At 44.3% G+C, this 17,942-nt stretch overlaps 2 protein-coding genes across 2 annotated transcripts in view; both read left to right on the top strand.

Annotated features, from left to right (window-relative positions):
* LOC125429790 overlaps positions 1-17,942 on the top strand; it is a 36,708-nt gene that overhangs the window by 11,787 nt on the left and 6,979 nt on the right. Inside the window, exons 5-9 of the mRNA XM_048491249.1 lie at positions 4,520-4,553; positions 6,826-7,590; positions 10,519-10,633; positions 13,640-14,377; positions 16,944-16,984. Of these exons, the coding sequence (XP_048347206.1) occupies positions 4,520-4,553; positions 6,826-7,590; positions 10,519-10,633; positions 13,640-14,377; positions 16,944-16,984 (1,693 nt within the window). The remainder of the gene's footprint in view (positions 1-4,519; positions 4,554-6,825; positions 7,591-10,518; positions 10,634-13,639; positions 14,378-16,943; positions 16,985-17,942) is intronic.
* Positions 4,438-17,053, top strand: LOC125428698 (zinc finger and SCAN domain-containing protein 31-like). Its single transcript, XM_048489239.1, has 4 exons — positions 4,438-4,553; positions 6,274-7,590; positions 10,519-10,633; positions 13,640-17,053. The coding sequence occupies exons 2-4, from the start codon at positions 6,778-6,780 to the stop codon at positions 14,440-14,442; spliced, it is 1,731 nt and encodes a 576-aa protein (XP_048345196.1). The 5' UTR covers positions 4,438-4,553; positions 6,274-6,777; the 3' UTR covers positions 14,443-17,053.

The following is a 17,942-nucleotide window of genomic DNA, read 5'->3' as shown; positions in this document are numbered from 1 at the left end:
GCTTTTTTTAAAAAACCCAGTTAGTCTTAACTACTGTTTGGAATGACAGGAACGTCTCATCTTGGTTCCTCTGTTACAGAAATGCTACATAGATGAAGGTGTTGAGATAACGCCAAATTTAGGTGGTAAACTGGGAACCCAAATCTGTGTTTCACAAACACATAACTATGGGTTTTCAAGTCAGACTGTGCCCAACCAGGGTTAGCGGGTGTTGTACTTTCTGATTCAGATCTGCTAGCCTACTTCAAGCAATTCTCTGCCTGTTCAGAGCATCAGGCCAAATCGCAGTCAGCGTGAGCCATGGTTTGCAAACCCAAGGCAGATTCTGCATGAACCAAAAACAGCGGTGTGAAAATGGTGTGAAAACAGTGTAAAAGGGTGTAAAATTGTGTAAAAGGGTTTACACCGTTTTCATACCACTGTTTTTGGTCCATGTGGAATCCGCCCAAAGCAGCTGAAGAAAAGGTGAACAGATCAGATGTTCTATTTACAAATGATTGAGTTTGCCTGTAGAACATGCTTTGCTGTGATGTTAGGGGTATATCTAATTTAAAAGCACAAAAGCAGCTTTACTGGATCATCTGGTCCACCATCCTGTTTCCCACAGTGACCCACCATAAGTTTCTGAGAATCAGAGGATGAAGGTTATAGCCCATCTCAATTAGCTCCTTTGCAGCAATAGGTTTTCAGCAGTATACTGCCTCTGAAACTGACTAGTAGCAACTAAAGGTACCCTCATGATTTTATCTGATCCCTTTCTAAGTCGAGGGCCACTACTGTAACTCCTACTAGGGAATCACCTAACTTAATAATTTGAAGAAGCCAGACCTAATTTACTGTCCATCTTTCTCACATAGGAATGTTCTCTGGGTCTGGCTAAGCAAGCTAAAAATCAGAATTGGAGTGATGGAGGAAACTGAAATGGCTGTTGGAAGTTTCCCTTATGTTCAAATGCCTTTCCACGTTAATCTGAATTCACACATGACAGAGATTTCTGAATATTTAGCATCTGAATAGCACTTTGCACACACATTTATTTGTCTTGACAGCACCCCTATGAGGTAGGCCACTACTGTGATGCGATTATTTATACTGTAGTTGGAAGATGGGGGCTTGAAGAGTTTGAAGAAGAGTTTCAATTTATATTCCGCTTTTCTCAACCGTACGGAGTTTCAAAGCAGTTCTCAAACTGCTTCCCTTCCTCTCCCCACAACAGACACCTTGTGAGGTAGGTGGGGCTGAGAGAGTTCAGAGAGAACTGAGGCTAGCCCAGGATCTCTTGTCAGACTTCATGTGTAGTAGTGAAGAAATGAATCCAGTTCACCAGAGTCTGCGGCTCTTAACGACTTTGCTACACTGGCCTGAGACCACCAAGTGAATTTATGGCAGAGGTGAGATCTGAACCAACAATTCTATTAGCCCCTACGCTTCACTGTGCTCTTTCTTTCATTCATGCTATTGCTTCATATGGTTCCTAGGAAGATGACTACACACACACCTGATTTTGCTGTCCAGTTTGTTCTGATTTTTTAATCTATCAATGTCATCTTTATGTTGCTGAATTCCTCCTCTGTTGTTAAATTATTTTGAATCTGCTGCACTGTTGTTGTTTATTTAATTCATTCGTATTCTGCCTTTCTTCCTAATGGAGACCCAAAGCAGTTTTTGGTCACTCTCTCCATTTTATCCTCACAACAGTCTGTGAAGTCGGTTAGGCTGAGGGAGTGTATCTGACTCAAGGTCACTCCACAAGCTGTTGTGGCAGAGTGGAGAAGTCAAACCTTTTTCTCCACAGTATCGTCCTCTAACTACTACACCACACTGGCTGTCTTTCACTATTTGCTGTTATGGTTTTGACAGCCAATGTGGTATAGTGGTTACAGTGCTGGGTTTTAATACCCACTTGTGCCACAGAAGCTTTCTGAGTGACATACACACAGCCCCATATATATAGCAAATATATATATTATATATTATATATATATAAATATTATATATATAATATTTGCTGTTTATTTTGCTGTTTTTGCTGTTTATATATAATATTTGCTGTATATATATATATATATATACTCTAGCCTCCAGCAATTAGAAGATGCCCCTTTTGTGAACCTTTAGATAGATAGATAGATAGATAGATAGATAGATAGATAGATAGATAGATAGATAGATAGATAGATAGATAGATAGATAGATAGATAGATAGATAGATAGATAGATAGATAGATAGATAGATAGATAGATAGATAGATAGATAGATAGATAGATAGATAGATAGATAGATAGATAGAGGTTCACAATAGAATAGAATAGAATAGAATAGAATAGAATAGAATAGAATAGAATCTTTATTGGCCAAGTGTGATTGGACACACAAGGAATTTGTCTCCGGTGCATATGCTCTCAGTGTACATAAAAGAAAAATACATTTGTCAAGAATCATAAGGTACAGCACTTAATGATTGTCATATAGGTCTAGTAAGCAATCAGGAAACAATTAGTAGTAATGAAAACATAAAATGTAAAATCATAAAATAAAATAAAATAAAATGTCAAAAGGGGCATCTTCTAATTGCTGGAGGCTAGAACAGGCTGGCCCCTGCTCGAGCGGGTGGGGTTTGCCAACAGAGGTTTGCCAACAGCAAGGCCGGAGACAGTAAGTCTAGGGCAAAGGAACAACAGTTGACCTTTAACATGATTGGTGAGTTCAACTGTGACTCTACCCGTGGTGGCGAACCTTTGGCACTCCAGATGTTAAGGACTACAATTCCATGCCAATTGGCCATGCTGGCAGGGGCTGATGGGAATTGTAGTCCATAACATCTGGAGTGCTAAAGGTTCGCACCACTGCCGGACCAATGAGAGGCTGTTGCTGTGGCGGGGTGTGTGTGTGTGTGTGTGTGTGTGTATCTGGTTGGATGTATAAGAACCAATGCACTGTATATGCTAAGTTTAGATAGAGTTCTGAGTTGAGTCAGAGTTCAGTGTGTGTTCAACTGTTCTTGCTGAAGAGTTCTGTATAGTCTTATAGTCTTGTATAGTATAGGCCTGTGTAACCTTACAACTGCAAAAGTAAAACCTCCCTATGGAAAGAACATCTTGCGTGGAGAGTATTCTTTTCCAAAGTGGTAGAAGACTGCAGTGAATGCAAGAAGACTATAGACCTTCTCATCTACTCTGGTTAGCTCTGCTTTAAACTCTGCTGATAAGGGTTACCAACATCCAGGTGGGGTCTGGCATTTACCTGGAACTACAGCTAATCCCCAGAAAATACATAACCGTTCCCCTGGAGAAAATGGCTGCTTTAGAAGGTGAATTCTATGGCATTATACCCAGCTGAGGTCCCTCCCCAAACCCCTCCCTCTCCAAGCTCCACCCCCCCAAATCTCCAGGTATTTCCCAACCTGCAGCTGGCACCCCTATGTGCCATGGCTGCAAACAAGATAACTTCAGTTTAGGTCACATTGATGTATGTGTAACCCCTATGATCAGAATGGGTTGACCCAGAAAGGGGTGGAGACTCTAAGCCTCAGAAGGCTGCAAAACTGGTGAAGTTGGAGGAAGCCAGGCTACCAGGCTGGGACCTTGATTTAATCCGTTCTAAGCTCTTAACACCTTGTTTAAGGTAATTGCCAAGTTGTTGGGAACTAGTGGGAAGGGAGTTGGTTATTTTTGCTATAATTGTAAATGTTAGAATTTATTGTTTCAGGGCTTGCTATGTATGTAGTTGATGGGAGTTCCTTTGGGGACCTTCATCATCTTGGATCCCATTCACCAAGCCTCTGAAGTCTTCATAAGCCAACCACCAGCAGGAATTGGACTTTGCATTTATCAGTAGTTTGTCAAGATAAGGACTTGAAATGCAACTTAGAAGGACTGTAACTTGTTAATGTTAAATGAAAATGTTAAAAGTTTTATTTGTTAAGTAAACCATTTTGTTTTAAAATTTAGTTCTTTGCAACTCCTTCCAAGTTCTGCCCCACAGAACCCACAGTTAGAGGTTACATATGCACAGAGTCCTGGTCACAAGAACAAATAGCTACATTCACACCCTGCAGTGTTCGGACTGACGCTTGCTCACTTCTCTCCCTTTCCTAAACACCCACCCCAGATCCCACTTCCAAATCTCCAGGAATTGCCCAGTCTGGATTTGACAGCCCTACCTAAACCTCTCGCATTATTTCTGACGTGTTTCTGACACTGGCAGCTGCCCGAAAAACTGAATATTTGAGAAAGCAGGGAGTCCAAATAATATGTTAAACAAACAAACAACATATTGGATATTTGGAATGCATTAACTCGGTATGCATGCAGGATGAAAACGGATAGGATGTCGGTTAATAAAAGCTGCACAAGAAAGAGGGAGGAAGTGCAGCTCACTATGGGTTAAACTATCAGAGCTTTGTTTCCTAGAGAGGACCAGAGAGGGAAAGGGGTGGGGGGGTGGGAGAGTGTGTTCGGTTTTTTTCTTAAACAAATGAGAGTGAATTCCCCCTCCTTTTCATATTGGGATTCTTAGCAGCATCTGCGCACACCTGGAAATCAAAGGAGAGGTGAGTTTGGGGAAAGGTTCTCTAGGGAGGTGTCTCAGCCTAGGGGCCAGGAAAGAGTAATTCTGAAGCAGGAGGTGGCATCTTGTGAATGCCACTTTACACAAACAGACCCACAATAACTAGTGTGGAACAGCAAGACCTTCATCTTATAAACGTACACTTATATGTGTGTGGGAGGCTGTTCCTTATCCAGGCATTTTTAATGTAGGATTTCTTTCTTCCTTTGCACCCCCGCCCCAGACAACAGCATTTTTAGTTTAAAAAAAAAATCTTCATGCTGCAATAACTTGGTTTCGGCATTAACAGATTCTTAGCCAAATTTATCTCAGAATTAGAAGAAAGATTTTATTCCTGTTTGAGATGGGGCGAGGTGCCGATTTTGACAAGACTGGGCTATGAGTATTGTAACATGTGGTTAAAGGAGTGTTATACGTTGGACCTCTGCTAGGTGACTCGAGTTCTCAGAAAAGACAGCGCAAATGTTTTAGATTGAATTTTAAGAAAATGTGTGATGAATACGCTTCTTATTTCTGCAGGGCAGGTTTACTTGAATAGGGCTGCTGAGTTTATACTAAGTTGCCACTTGTATTCAATTATATTTTATTGTTAGTTGATTGCTTATGTTACAGTGGAGGTAATGCCTTTTGTGAGGCATTGTGGGATTCTTTGATTTGAGACTATAGGGAGGAAATATTTCAGGTAAAGTGGATTGCTGGGCCTCTGATTCCCAGGCTTAGGATCTCTAGGAATTGGTGGGGGGGGGGGGGGAGGAAATCTTGGCTTGAGATGCAAAAAGGAGAAGCTATTTTCTGCTCGGTGTGTACTCTTTGCCCACAAAACCCACCCAACAAGGGACCTAGAGTGTAAACTAGGACAAATAGTTACTAACCCCCCAGTTCTGTAATTAGAACTAATCTGCAGACTACAGAGATCAGTTCACCTGGAGAAAATGGTAGCTTCAGAGCATGGATTCTATGATATAACATAGACTATAAGAAAAACATAAGACTCGATCTAGGTACCACCCCCAAATCATTAGGAATTTCCCTAACCAGAAGTGGTAACCCTCTAGGGCAGGGAAGACCTCCTCAGACTTGGATCTTACTGGCTGACCTCAGACCAGTTGCTTTGTCAGTTTTAACATGTTTTGCAGGGTTGTTGTGAGGTTAAAATAATGAAAAGGAGGATTGTGTAGGCTGCCCTGAGGTCCTAAGACAGTGGTGGCAAACCTATGGCACAGGTGCCAGAGGGGGCATTCAGAGCCCTCTCTGTGTGCATGCGTGCACAGAGTTCGTCATGTGGGGGGGAAATCGCCCCCCACATCTAGGCTGGCCTGGGCCACTGGACTTGATTGCGTGCACCTCAGCAAGCAGGGAGGACTCGGCTGGCGGGCCTGGTGCCTGTGCTCCAGGTGGCTGCTGCCCGGGGAAGGGGGGGGCAGAGGTGGTAGAGAGGCGCAGAGTGGCGCATGTGGGACTTGCTGGAGGCTGCAGCAGGCTGGCCCCTGCTCGAGGGGGTTATTCAAGTTAAATTGCTGCGTTGGCACTTTGCGATAAATAAGTGGGTTTTGGGTTGCAATTTGGGCACTCGGTCTCGAAAAGGTTCGCCATCACTGTCCTAATAGATAGAGTTGAACAGCAATGTGATAGGGAGAAGTTAAATTTGTAGGATGTTTTCCCCTCAGTGTGATCACAGTCTTTCTCATTTTTTTTTCCTTCAGGAAGAAGCAGCTTTTCTTGATCTTGAATATCAGGAATTAGCACTTCACATCTTGGTTGTTCAAAGATTCCAAGAATCTGGAATATTTCCAAGAGACACTCTGCTCATTTAAGGCCATCCTTCGTAGTGAGAGTAAAGTCCAAAGTTGCTTCAGATTCCTGGAGGTTCTGTTGAACTCTTGAGTGACAAGTATAAACATTGTATAATTCATACAGATATAATATTTAATTCACGTTTATGAATAACATTTAACAGTATTTTGGTGTGCTGATTTTGGGGTATGCTTTAGTGGCTCACTACCCTTTAAACATTGAATCCCTATAGGAGACAAAACATATATAACTGATTTGGTTCCCCCTCCTCCCCTTCCAAGGGAAAACTTCACTAAGTGTTCAGATCTCTCTTTGTGGGAGAAAGGCCTCACAGAAGAGCGTGCCTATCACTGACGTAAGATTGTATATCCCAACTGAACAGAAGCCTGAGGAAGGTTGGCCTACAAGACAAAATGGCTGCTGATCAGGGAATCCTATCAAACTTTGGTCTACATTTCCAGGCAGATGTAGAACATTGGAGGCCTCCCAGGATGAAAACAGAGGAACAAAGAAGCTCCAAAGAAGCAGAGGATTTAAGGGGGGAAAGGAAAACTCCCCTGGTCATCCAGGCTGGGAGCATCAAGGAATTCCTGCAACGAAGACCAGCTCAACAGCTTAAAAAGGAATCGACTGAGGCACTCCTACAACACTGGGAAACTCAGTGGCAAGAGTTTTTGAAGACAGTGGAGTCTCCACACTCAGGCTGGGGCATCCCACAGTTGCTAGTGGAGTCCACCCCATGGGATGACACTAAAGGATTTCTGGCCTCCTACGAGCAAGTGGCTGAAGCCTGCCAGTGGCCCAAAGAAGTATGGGCAACCCGACTCCTGCCAGCCCTCAGTGGAGAAGCTGAGCAGGCCTTTAGCAGACTGGATCCAAGAGACAGGGAGGATTATGGGAAGGTGAAGGCTACCATTTTGCAGTGGGATGCCATTACCAGAGAAAGGAAGCGCCAACAATTCAGGCGCTTCTGCTACCAGGAGGCTGAGGGGCCGAGGGCAGTTTACAGCCAGCTCCGTGAACTTTGCCATGGGTGGCTGAAGGCTGAGAAGCAAACAAAGGAGCAGATCTTGGAGCTGCTTATTCTGGAGCAATTCTTGACTGTTCTGCCACAGGAAATGCAGAACTGGGTCAGGGAAAGTGGCCCAGAGACCTGTTCCCAAGCAGTGGCCCTGGCAGAAGGTTTTTTACTGAGTCAGCATGTGATTGAGAGGAAGGAAGAGCAGGTGAGAACCTTGCTTCTAGACCTTCCTGAACAGTTTGGGATCAGTTGTGGAAGAGTAGGGTTGCCAGGGTCCTCCAGCTGGAGGGTGGGAGATGGAGGGTGGGAGGACTTTCTAGCATCAAATGGAGGCTGGAGGGAGGCCAACATTGACATGATGATGCCACATCCAGTGATCTATAGGAGCAGCCATTTTTCACCATAGCTTTTAACCATTTTCACCATAGAGTTTGCCCACATACTAGAGCGTCCCCCACAATCGCTGGTGACATGATGTCATGCAGAAGAGTCATTATCATTTCAATGCTGGTCTCCATTTACAGCTATACTCCTTTCCATAGAAAGATGACAGTAACGTATATTCATCCAACAGTTGTTGGCTATTCTAGAATGCTCCACTTGGGTCCTAGTGCCTACCTAGTTCTGTACCCAAGGCTCTAGGACCCAAGTGAAGCATTCTAGAACAAAGAACGGCCAGCAGCTGGCATATGAGTATACAATCCTACTGTCATCTTTCAGTGGGAAAGTCCCCTGCAGGCCAGCTGAACAATGCCAGAGGAGCGGACTCCAGAAGAGGAATCTCTTTAAAAGACCAAGCCCTATGAGAAAAAGCTGAAGGACTTGAAAATGTCGAAGAGGAGGAGATTGGAGGGCTGACATGATTGCTCTCTTTAAGTATTTGAAGGGCTGTCACTTACAGGAGGGCAGGGAGCTGTTCCTGTTGGCCACAGAGGCCAGGACTCACAAGAATGGATTTAAATTATAGGGAGAAAGGTTCCACTAGATATTAGGGGAATTTTTTTACAGTAAGAGTTGTGCAACAGTTGTATCAGTTTCCTAAGACAGTGGTGAGCTCCCACTAACTGGCAGTCTTTAAGAAGCAGCTGGAAAAACACTTGTGTGGGATGCTCTAGGGCCCCTAGGCTGATCCTGCATTGAGCTGATGGTGTGTTTGGCCCCTTCCAACTCTATGATTCTAAGTTTGCTAATTTAGGTGAAGCCTAGTAAAGTAAGGGATCTATGCAGGATATGGTGCCATAGGGTCCGCCCTCAAAAGCAGTCATTTTGTGTAGGAAGTCTCCAGACTCCAGCTGGTGATTGGCAACCTCATGTATGTATTGTCAAAGGCTTTCACGGCCGGAATCACTTGAGTGCTGTGTGGTTTCTGGGCTGTATGGCCGTGTTCTAGCAGCATTCTCTCCTGACGTTTTGCCTGCATCTGTGGCTGGCATCTTCAGAGGATCAAGAATCCTGCTAGAAGATGCCAGCAAACTCTGAAAGCCTTCTGCATGCCATATAAAAGGCTCCACAACCTGCTTCCCTGTATTCTTGATGGGCAAAAAAGAAAGATGAAAGTAGTCGGGGGGAGGGGGTAATCCTTTCTGTACTAGGATGTGCACTAAAATTGCAAATAAGGTGCTGAGGCATCCAGCTTTGGCCTTCAGACTCAAGTTTTGGGACTCATTACAGGCAGGTTGAAACCTCTGGGCTGCTAGCAAGACCACACATCTAAGCCTTCTGTATCTCTGGGTCATCCGTCTGGTCCATGTTCTTAATGGCTGCTTCCATGAATGCCTTGTGGTAACTACTGGGAAGGGGTTATGGCTCAGTGGCAGAGCATTTGCTTGGTGTGTAGAAGGTCCCAGGCACAATTCCTGGAATTACCAATAAAAGGATGTGGTAAACTAAGGGTCTAACATAAAAAGGCCATGGGTTGTGGCTCAGTGGCAGAAGATCTGCTTGCCCTACAGGGGGTACCAAGTTCAGTTCCTGGCACCTCCATTTGAAAGGAATTTGAGTAGACTAAATAGTCCTAGCTGGATTCAATGTTTGTATTCAGTATAAGACAGCTTCATGTTTTTATAGGAGTGCACATATATACGGAAGACAATTGAGACTTTTTATTCATAATGATGCTCAAGATTTAACTTCATTTTGACGCTGAAAGTGTAAGGTTAAGGGTTAATATTCAGTGTAGAAGAAACTATATGAAATAAGTACTTTATAATTTTGTGGATTTCTGTTTTTCTTTGTTTTGGACTTTGATTTTGAAGTACAAATTTCAAAAGCTGAAATTTAAAAACTGAAAAAGACAATTGTTTCATTGTTGGTTATCACATTAAATTGTGGAATTCACTGCCAATGGAGGTAATAAAGGCCATTAGAATAAATGGTTTTAATTCAGGTTGGACAGATTCCTGGAGGAGAAGTCCATAGCAATTAAACGGAACCTCCATATTCAGAAGCAGTAAGTCTCTGAATACCAATGAAGGAGGCAGCATCAGTAGAAGGCCTCGGTTTCTGTGCCGTATTGTTGGCTCTCCAGAGGAACCAGTTGGCCACTCTGTGAAACAGGTTGCTGGACTAGACGGACTAATTATCTGATCCCACAGGATTCTTAAGGGTTTTTTTTTAAGGACATCCATTATTTCTGTGGGGTTTTTTTAGTTTTATGTGTGGTGATTTGCCCATCTCTTTAAAGGCACACAACTGTCTCCAGAAACACTTACACAGAACGTGTGGTACAATTTCTATGGCGGTGAGGAAGTTCCACCACTTGTACTTCTCTTCTGTGCGGCTTCATCAGGCTCTGCCCCATGACATCACCAGTTCCCACGAATTGGGGACCTGGTAGCCCTTATTGCAAAGCATGGCTCAATGGTACAGGCTTTGTACACAGAAGGTCTCTGTACAGGTTGTTCCACCTTCACTTGAAGGATCTCCAAGAGAAAGTGCTGAGAAAGACTTTTCGCAGCCTGTGAGGCAGTATAGATGATACTAAGATGGATGAGCCAAGGGTCTGATTTAATGTAAGCAATGATCTTCATTCCTTCCCCAGAGATTACAGGGACAGTGCATGGGACTGAATGAAGGCACTCCCCATTCCAATCTTACTCCTTCACTGTGATTGGATCCCTCTTTTCTGTTTCAGGTGCCAGCATTTGAAGAAAAGCCTGGGACCTTCTGTGAGGCAAAGCAGGTGCCATCAGATCTTGTGTCACGGCAGGTGTCTAGGGAAGGTGACAGTGCAGGTGTGAGACCACTGGGTAAGGGCTCCCGTGCCAGAATTCTTGGATGGCCCCTGGTTTGTTTTTGTCTGCGCTGGGTATTAACACTAAATAATATTAGCACTTGCTCTCTAATAACAAAAATTAAAATTGAATCTTTATAATTACTACTGATAAACATCACATTTTTTCTTTATGAGAGCTTTTTTTAGCAATCTACTAAACCCACTAATCATAAATTTTCTGTTTTATCCAAATAATCTGTCAAGCACTGGCGTAATGCCCATTGGGCAAGGTGGGCAGCTGCCCAGGGCATCACCTTGTGGGGGGCATCAAAATGCTGGGTTCGTTTTTGGGTATTTTAGTGCTTTTCCGTTTTTGGCCACCAGGGGGCGCCGTTTTTAGGCTAGCGGCACCAAAATTTCAGCGTATCATCAGAAGACTGTTCTTATGCTACCCCCCAGGTTTGGTGAGGTTTGGTTCAAGGAGTCCAAAATTATGGACTCCCAAAGGGGGTGCCCCTATCCCCCATTGTTTCCAATGGGAGCTAATAGGAGATGGGGGCTACAGTTTTCAGGGTCCATACCCCCTGAACCAAACTGCACCAAACTTGGGAGGTATCATTAGGGCAGTCTCCTGATGAGACCCTGAAAGTTTTGAGACTGTGCCTTCAGAAATGTGCCCCCCACAGCCTGCAACCCCCATTGACAGCAAAGCAGAAAACTCAATGCAGAACAAAGATTCTTGGGCAAATTTCTAGGATGTTCCTGCAGGGGGCGCATTTTTGGATGTATCAGCACCAAAATTTCAGGGTATCATCTGGAGATGATGGCACCCCCCAAGTTTGGTACAATTTGGTTCAGGCGGGGGGCAAAGTTATGGACCCTCAAAACTGTAGCCCCCATCTCCTATTAGCTCCCATTGGAAACAATGGGGGATGGGGCACCCCCTTTGGGAGTCCATAACTTTGGACTCCTTGAACCAAACCTCACCAAACTTGGGGAGTAGCATAAGGACAGTCTCCTGATGATATGCTGAAATTTGGTGCTGCTATGTCTAAAAATGCACCCCCTGCAGGCACCAATGTCCTGGTGCAAAAAAAAATTTGGTCGCAGTGGAGCGGGCTGCCTATGGGCATCCAACTCTTGTGGCCTTGCCTCCAGGGCTGCTGAGGCCTTGCCCAGGGCTGGCCCCTCGTTACTACTCTTCTGCTGATCAAAGTGAGTTCCCAATTATCCAAAAATTTAACTGATTTTTTTTTCTTTTAAGTGGCAAAGTGAACTTGGCCATTTTTCTTTTAAGTGGCAAAGTGAACTTGGCCAAGAACAGAATATTATCCTTACATGTGACAGCCAAGAGAAAACCAGATTTGGCCAAAATATGCATTTGTGTTTAAAGTATGTGTAAAAAATAAAATCCCAAAAGATTCAGTGTGATGTTAGGTAGCCAAGCAGGTGAGGGGACATGCTGGTTGCAGGGGCTGTTGGCTGCAACATGATGATGTCACCAGTGCCCCACTGATGCTCACAGGGAATGGTGACAGCATGTTGAAATGTTGCCAATGCCTTCCATGTTTCCTGCCAGTTTTTCACCTGCCAGCTGGCTGAACAGTGGGGAATTGCGAGCTTATTGTGACGAGCATATCTACACAGAGTGTTCAGGGGTCTGCAACCTGTGGCTCTCCAGATGTTCATGGACTACAATTCCCATCAGCCCCTGCCAGGATGTCCAATTGGTCATGCTGGCAGAGGCTGATGGGAATTGTAGTCCATGAACATCTGGAGAGCCACAGGTTGCAGACCCCTGGTTCAGATGGTATTTTAGAATGCTGTGGGGGTAAAGAGCCCTTAAGTCACAGCTGGCTTACAATGACTCCATAGGTTTTCAGGCCAAGGGTCAAGCAGAAGTAGCTTGCCATTGCCTGCCTCTGCAAAGCACCCCTAGATCAGGGATGGTCAACCTGTGGCGCTCCAGATGTTCATGGACTACAATTCCTATCAGCCATGCTGGCAGGGGCTGATGGGAACTGTAGTCCATGAACATCTGCAGCGCCATAGGTTGGCCACCCCTGCCTAGATAGTCCCTTTAGTGGCCTCCCATCCAAGTATTAACCAAAGCCAAACCTGCTGAGCTTTCAGGATGAGATCAAGCTAGCCTGGGCCATCCAGATCAGAGCTTAGATTGTTGTAGCAACATAAATGGCATTTGGAGGAGATTGGTTGGGGGGGGGGGGTGGAGTCTCTGGGAGGGAGACAAAGAAAGAAATTGTATCTGGAACCAGTTACAAAAATTAGGAGATAGGGAGGAGGAGGAGGAGGAGGATACCCTTATGTAGTTCAAACGGTTTTATATACATTCTCAAAACAATCTTTTGTGTTACGAAGACAAAGACAAAAAAGGTTGCAACAGAGGCAAAATTCAAGCCTGTGACCTTCTAATTCATAGTTCAACTTCTTAGACACTACGGTGTGCCTGCATCTTTTCCAAACTTTAGAACCCCATAGATTTTCAAAGCAAGGGACATTCAGAGTTGGTTTGCCATTGTCTGCCTCTGCATAGTGACCCTCAGTGATTTCCCATGCAAATGCTAACCAAGGTCGACCCTGCTTATGCTCTGTCTCAGAAAAAGATGTTAGTGGGGTCAGTTAAGGTTCTGCAGCCAAGAAAACTGTATGCATTAGAATATAGTCCCAAACAAATATGAGAATCATGATTTATGGGTTCCCTTTGTCAAAACCATTATTTTGCATTTTATTGAGCATGGTACTTTGATACAAGAGCATGCATTTTTACTTTCAAATGGATGAAGGGGAGCAGAGATAGGCAGTAGGACCCAGTAGGTCCACCATGTTGAGCTCTGTGGCAGAGGAATATACAACTCTACTAACATCTTTTTTGGAGACAGACTATAGCTTCTGAGCTCTGAGCTAGACTGGTCCATCCAGGCTAGATCTTCCACACACTAGAGGATCATATTCTGTTTCTCTCATGCTGAGGCCATAAGTCATGTCTAAGAACCTCAATCTTTTCCCCCCACTTTACCAGGTAAAGGATTGATTAATACAAGCAAGGAGGACAAGTGTCAGCCAAAAGGTTCTGACCCAGAGGAACCAATCGTGATTTCAGAATGGAGGGCCAAGCAGCCTCTTTCCCAGTGTCCTAAGAAGGAAGGAGAGCCTCCAAGTCAGCGTGGCCCCAAGAGGCACCCAAAAAGTCAACCTGGGGAGGAGGGGAGAAAACCCATTCCCTTCCAGAGTCCTTCCCTCAGCAAGGCCTTTGGGCAACAGCAGAGCTATGCGAGGAAGGCAGATGCCACTTGCAATATCATGGTCCATGGCTTTACCCAGAGACCGAGCTTTGTCGGCTGTCCCGACTGTGGTAAAGGCTTCATCGACAATGCCACCCTGGCTCGGCACCGGAGAATCCACACCGGAGAGAAACCCTATAGGTGCTCAGAATGTGGGAAGAGCTTCAGCCAGAATGGTACACTGAAGGCGCATCAGAAAACCCACCTGGGAGTGAAAGCGTTCCAGGGCTCACTGCTCACTAAAAACCAGAGGGTCCAAATGGGCAACAACCCATCCATTGGCTCGGCCAGTGGGGTCACCTTCGGTGCTGGCCCCAGCCTCGTCGCACGTCGGAAGACTCACATGATGGGACCGAAGCTGTTTGAGTGCTCAAACTGTGGGAAAGGGTTCAGCCGGATCGCACACCTCATTTCTCACGAGAGAATCCACACAGGAGTGAAGCCCTTTGAATGCTCGGACTGTGGGAAAAGCTTCAGTGACAAATCAAACTTCAACAGGCATTACAGGCTCCATATGAGAGATAAACAACAGTCTAGCTAGGGTTTCATTGTACACAAAGGACTTCCTGTTTCTGTATCAATCTGCTTGCCAGTTAAAGTTAGCACCTCATTTTCTGTGTATTCTTATTTTCTGATGGGTCAAGATCAGAGACAGGGCTTTTTCAATGGTAGCACAGTTGTAGAACAACCTCCCAGAGTTTCCACCGGGTGCTTAATCTTTTAGGCACTAGGTATAAATGTTTTTTACTGGTATTGTAGAAAAGCTCTGCTGAGATTCTTTTTGGGGCAGGAGCTGTTTCTTGTCCGTATCTTTCGTGTGCTACATTATTCCTCATCTGTCGAAATTTCTTATTTTTACACCGTTTCTTTTATCCTGGCTTAATAATTATGCTTCTAGAAATTAGAACTGGTTTTAAAAAAATAGGATTTTACCTAATTCCATTGGCTGGAATATTTATATGTGGCAAAATCAGCCAAGTGACCCACATGAATCATGATTTTTCTGCTGGGAAAAGTTCCAAAATCTTATTTTGTGAATCGGTTGGTTATGAGTGGCCAACTTTCAACAGCCATGTGTAATAAAAAGAAGTCCATTCATTTCAGTTGTACAGGAGATCTTAGTGGATCAAACCTTACCTTGAAGGGTGAAGCGCAAGATACACTATGACAAAGAGAATTTGGTCCCCTCCTAAGTGGCACTGTGAATTATATTTTTATCCTCTCCTCCTTCTGCAGAGCTCAGGGTGATATATGTGGTTCTTCTCTTCTGTGTTTTATCCACAATACAACCCTGTGGTGTAGGTTAAAGTGAAACAAGGTGATTGACCAAGATCACCTTAGTGAACTAAACCTGGATTTGAATCAGGATCTCATTGGCCAAAATTCAGAGGATCTTTGGTAGAGCACTTCCTTGCTATGTAGAAAGCTCCAGGTACAAATAAATCCACCAGACTGGATTAACTTGGGGTATCATTTAAACTGTTACTTGGGTTAGGTTAATAGAAATAAATACAAAATTAAATTTTGGGTTTATTCATTTATTTTTGTTAAAATTGCTATACATGTGCTTGCAGCATGTAGTACTAGTCTGGATTATGGTAGGTTGATAGTAGTGACCTTATATCTTCTGTGGGTGGGGGCCAATCCTTCTTCCTGAGTGAGAATTCCACCCAGGGTCTGAATAAAGCATAGCACAGTTTTGTTTCTTCTTATCCACGGCCTGCCATTTGAGGATACACTTCCTCTGCATAAGGCAGTTCCATTAATAAGATCATTGCCCCTAAGAATGACATTTCATTTGAATATTTTTTAAAAGACATCCAATACAAACATTTTGGATGCTGAGTGGCTGAGTGGTTGATGACTGTACCAAGGTTGATCACACAAATCTCAACAGAACTGAGTGGAAAAGAGGGGAATTGGGGCTGGGGGCAGCAGACTTTAAGTTTGGGGCATCAGCCAGGGCCTACAGGTTCTGATAAGGCCCAGTGCCATAACCTCCCCCCTCCACACCAGTTGATGGAAGGACTTGTACAGGGTGGAAGACAGGAGGAGGGCTGCTGGTATCCAGACAGGGGTCTCTGGCCCTGTCTGCCCCACTGCCCAGGGTCCTCCCCGCTACAAAATCTGGAACTGGGCCTGAGTGGCAGTGGGAAGAAAGAGGACGCTCTGGGCTACAATCTGGAAAAGTTTTACTGTCTATAGGCCAAATGTCACATGATTTAGTACTGAAAACACCTGGAAAGTTTGTGGTATAATCAGGGTTTCCTGTAATATTTCCCTGGTCAAAAAACCCTCCTCCACTCAGCTCTGAGTTACTTGAAATACTGATATGCCCACCTTTCATGCATTCTGGGACTCCAGGTGGATAACGCTCAGTTAAAACTGTGGTCGCTAAACCTTCAAAGCAAAGCCCGGAAGCTAACAGCCAGCCATGGAATGGCAGAAGGAAGCACTTCTTTCAATATACTCCCCTAGATAACTTGGTCTTGCAGCCTCTCCTGAAAGCTATCACAGCCAGGGACTTTTCTTAAGCTTTCAGGGGGGCTGTTCAAGAATGTGGAAGTGCAGCAATGAATGCGGGAAGGGGAGGGTACTTGAATTACACCTGTAAGTTCTTTCCCTCTTTGCAGCATCTTAAAACAGCCCTGGAAGGAGATTTCCAACTGGGGAAAAAGCACAGGAGGGTTTAGGCCCTCTTTCGCCAGCAATGGGGGAGGCTCCTACGGCTGTATTTGAGACCTATCTATGAACCAATAATGGGATTCTAATGCTGCATGAAATTTGGCCTGAAATGGCAAAGGTGAAACAGAGACCACAGCTTCAAAAGGGACGGGAAGAATTTGAACTATTTCAGAGCATCAATAGGTTTGTTTGTGTCTAGCTGAACCTAGCTATTCTCTAGATATCAGTTCAACAGAGAGATTTCCAGTCCCATGAATCATTTATGAGTTTTTTTACTTTTTGGTTCCTATCTGTTTGTGGCTTGTATTTTTGGTGTTGACTGTCTTGCTGTGTATTCGCTATATTGATCCTTTCCAGCTAGATCAGCTCCCAAGCGCTATGCAACTTTTCTTGACAATGTAACCATCCATCAGCTGTATAAAAAACCTGGTGACAAGAAAATGTTTAATAAAAACCAAGTTTAAATATTTGTTATAAGGAGTGATGCTTGGGATTCTCTTCCTATTCCAGCCAATGATAGGGGGTGACTGGCTGACTGCCTGTGAAGGCCAAATCATGTTCAGTTTAAAACTCCATAAATTTAGAATTCCATAGTCGTAGTTAATCCTGTTTGTTGCATATTCTAAGGCTCAAACACCCCCTGATTAATTTTATTTATTCTAAGTATGCCCTGCCTTCACCCCAATGGGACCCGTGGTAGTTTACTATGCCTCCTCTCCTCCATTTTATCCACACAACAACCACATGAGGCACATTTAGGGTGAGAGTATGCATCTGGCCTCAGGTTATCCAATGAGATCCCATGGCAGAGGTAAGTTTCCGAACTGGGTCTCCCAGATCCTAGTCTGACACCCTTAACTGCAACACTACATTGAATCCCTTGATAGTTCTTCATGTTATTCTCACAAGACCCCTGTTGGGTAGGCTAGATGGAGAATGAGTGGCAGGGTCACGGTGGCATTCCTGTTACTTTAAAGCCAGTCCTGACCCTATTAAGGGTCACCAGCTGAAATGGATGGATTTGGGACAGCTGCACAAAAAGTGTTTCTTCATATATGACACAAATTACTTAAGGAACTCACTGCCACAAGAATTGGTGGTAGTCAGTGGTCCAGCGGTTCCGGAGATTACCTATCAGCAACAAACACATGGTTAGCTTTTGATATATATAGATTGGGAAGGAGCTGGGCTTATGCAGACAATGTGAAGTCCAGCAGCTTTTGGCAAATAGTTTGGATTCTCAAGCAGACATTCAGCCTTCTGCCTCTCAAGCAATCTTGTTTCTGGTATGGCTGACACTGGCTTAAAGAAATCTTGGTGTCAGTCTTGTAATTCTTTGATGGATTGTATCAGCAC

Source organism: Sphaerodactylus townsendi, linkage group LG03 (assembly GCF_021028975.2).
Source record: "Sphaerodactylus townsendi isolate TG3544 linkage group LG03, MPM_Stown_v2.3, whole genome shotgun sequence".
Taxonomy (NCBI): domain Eukaryota; kingdom Metazoa; phylum Chordata; class Lepidosauria; order Squamata; family Sphaerodactylidae; genus Sphaerodactylus; species Sphaerodactylus townsendi.
Note: the sequence above shows the minus strand (reverse complement) of the source record. Positions and strands in the feature narration are given on the sequence as shown.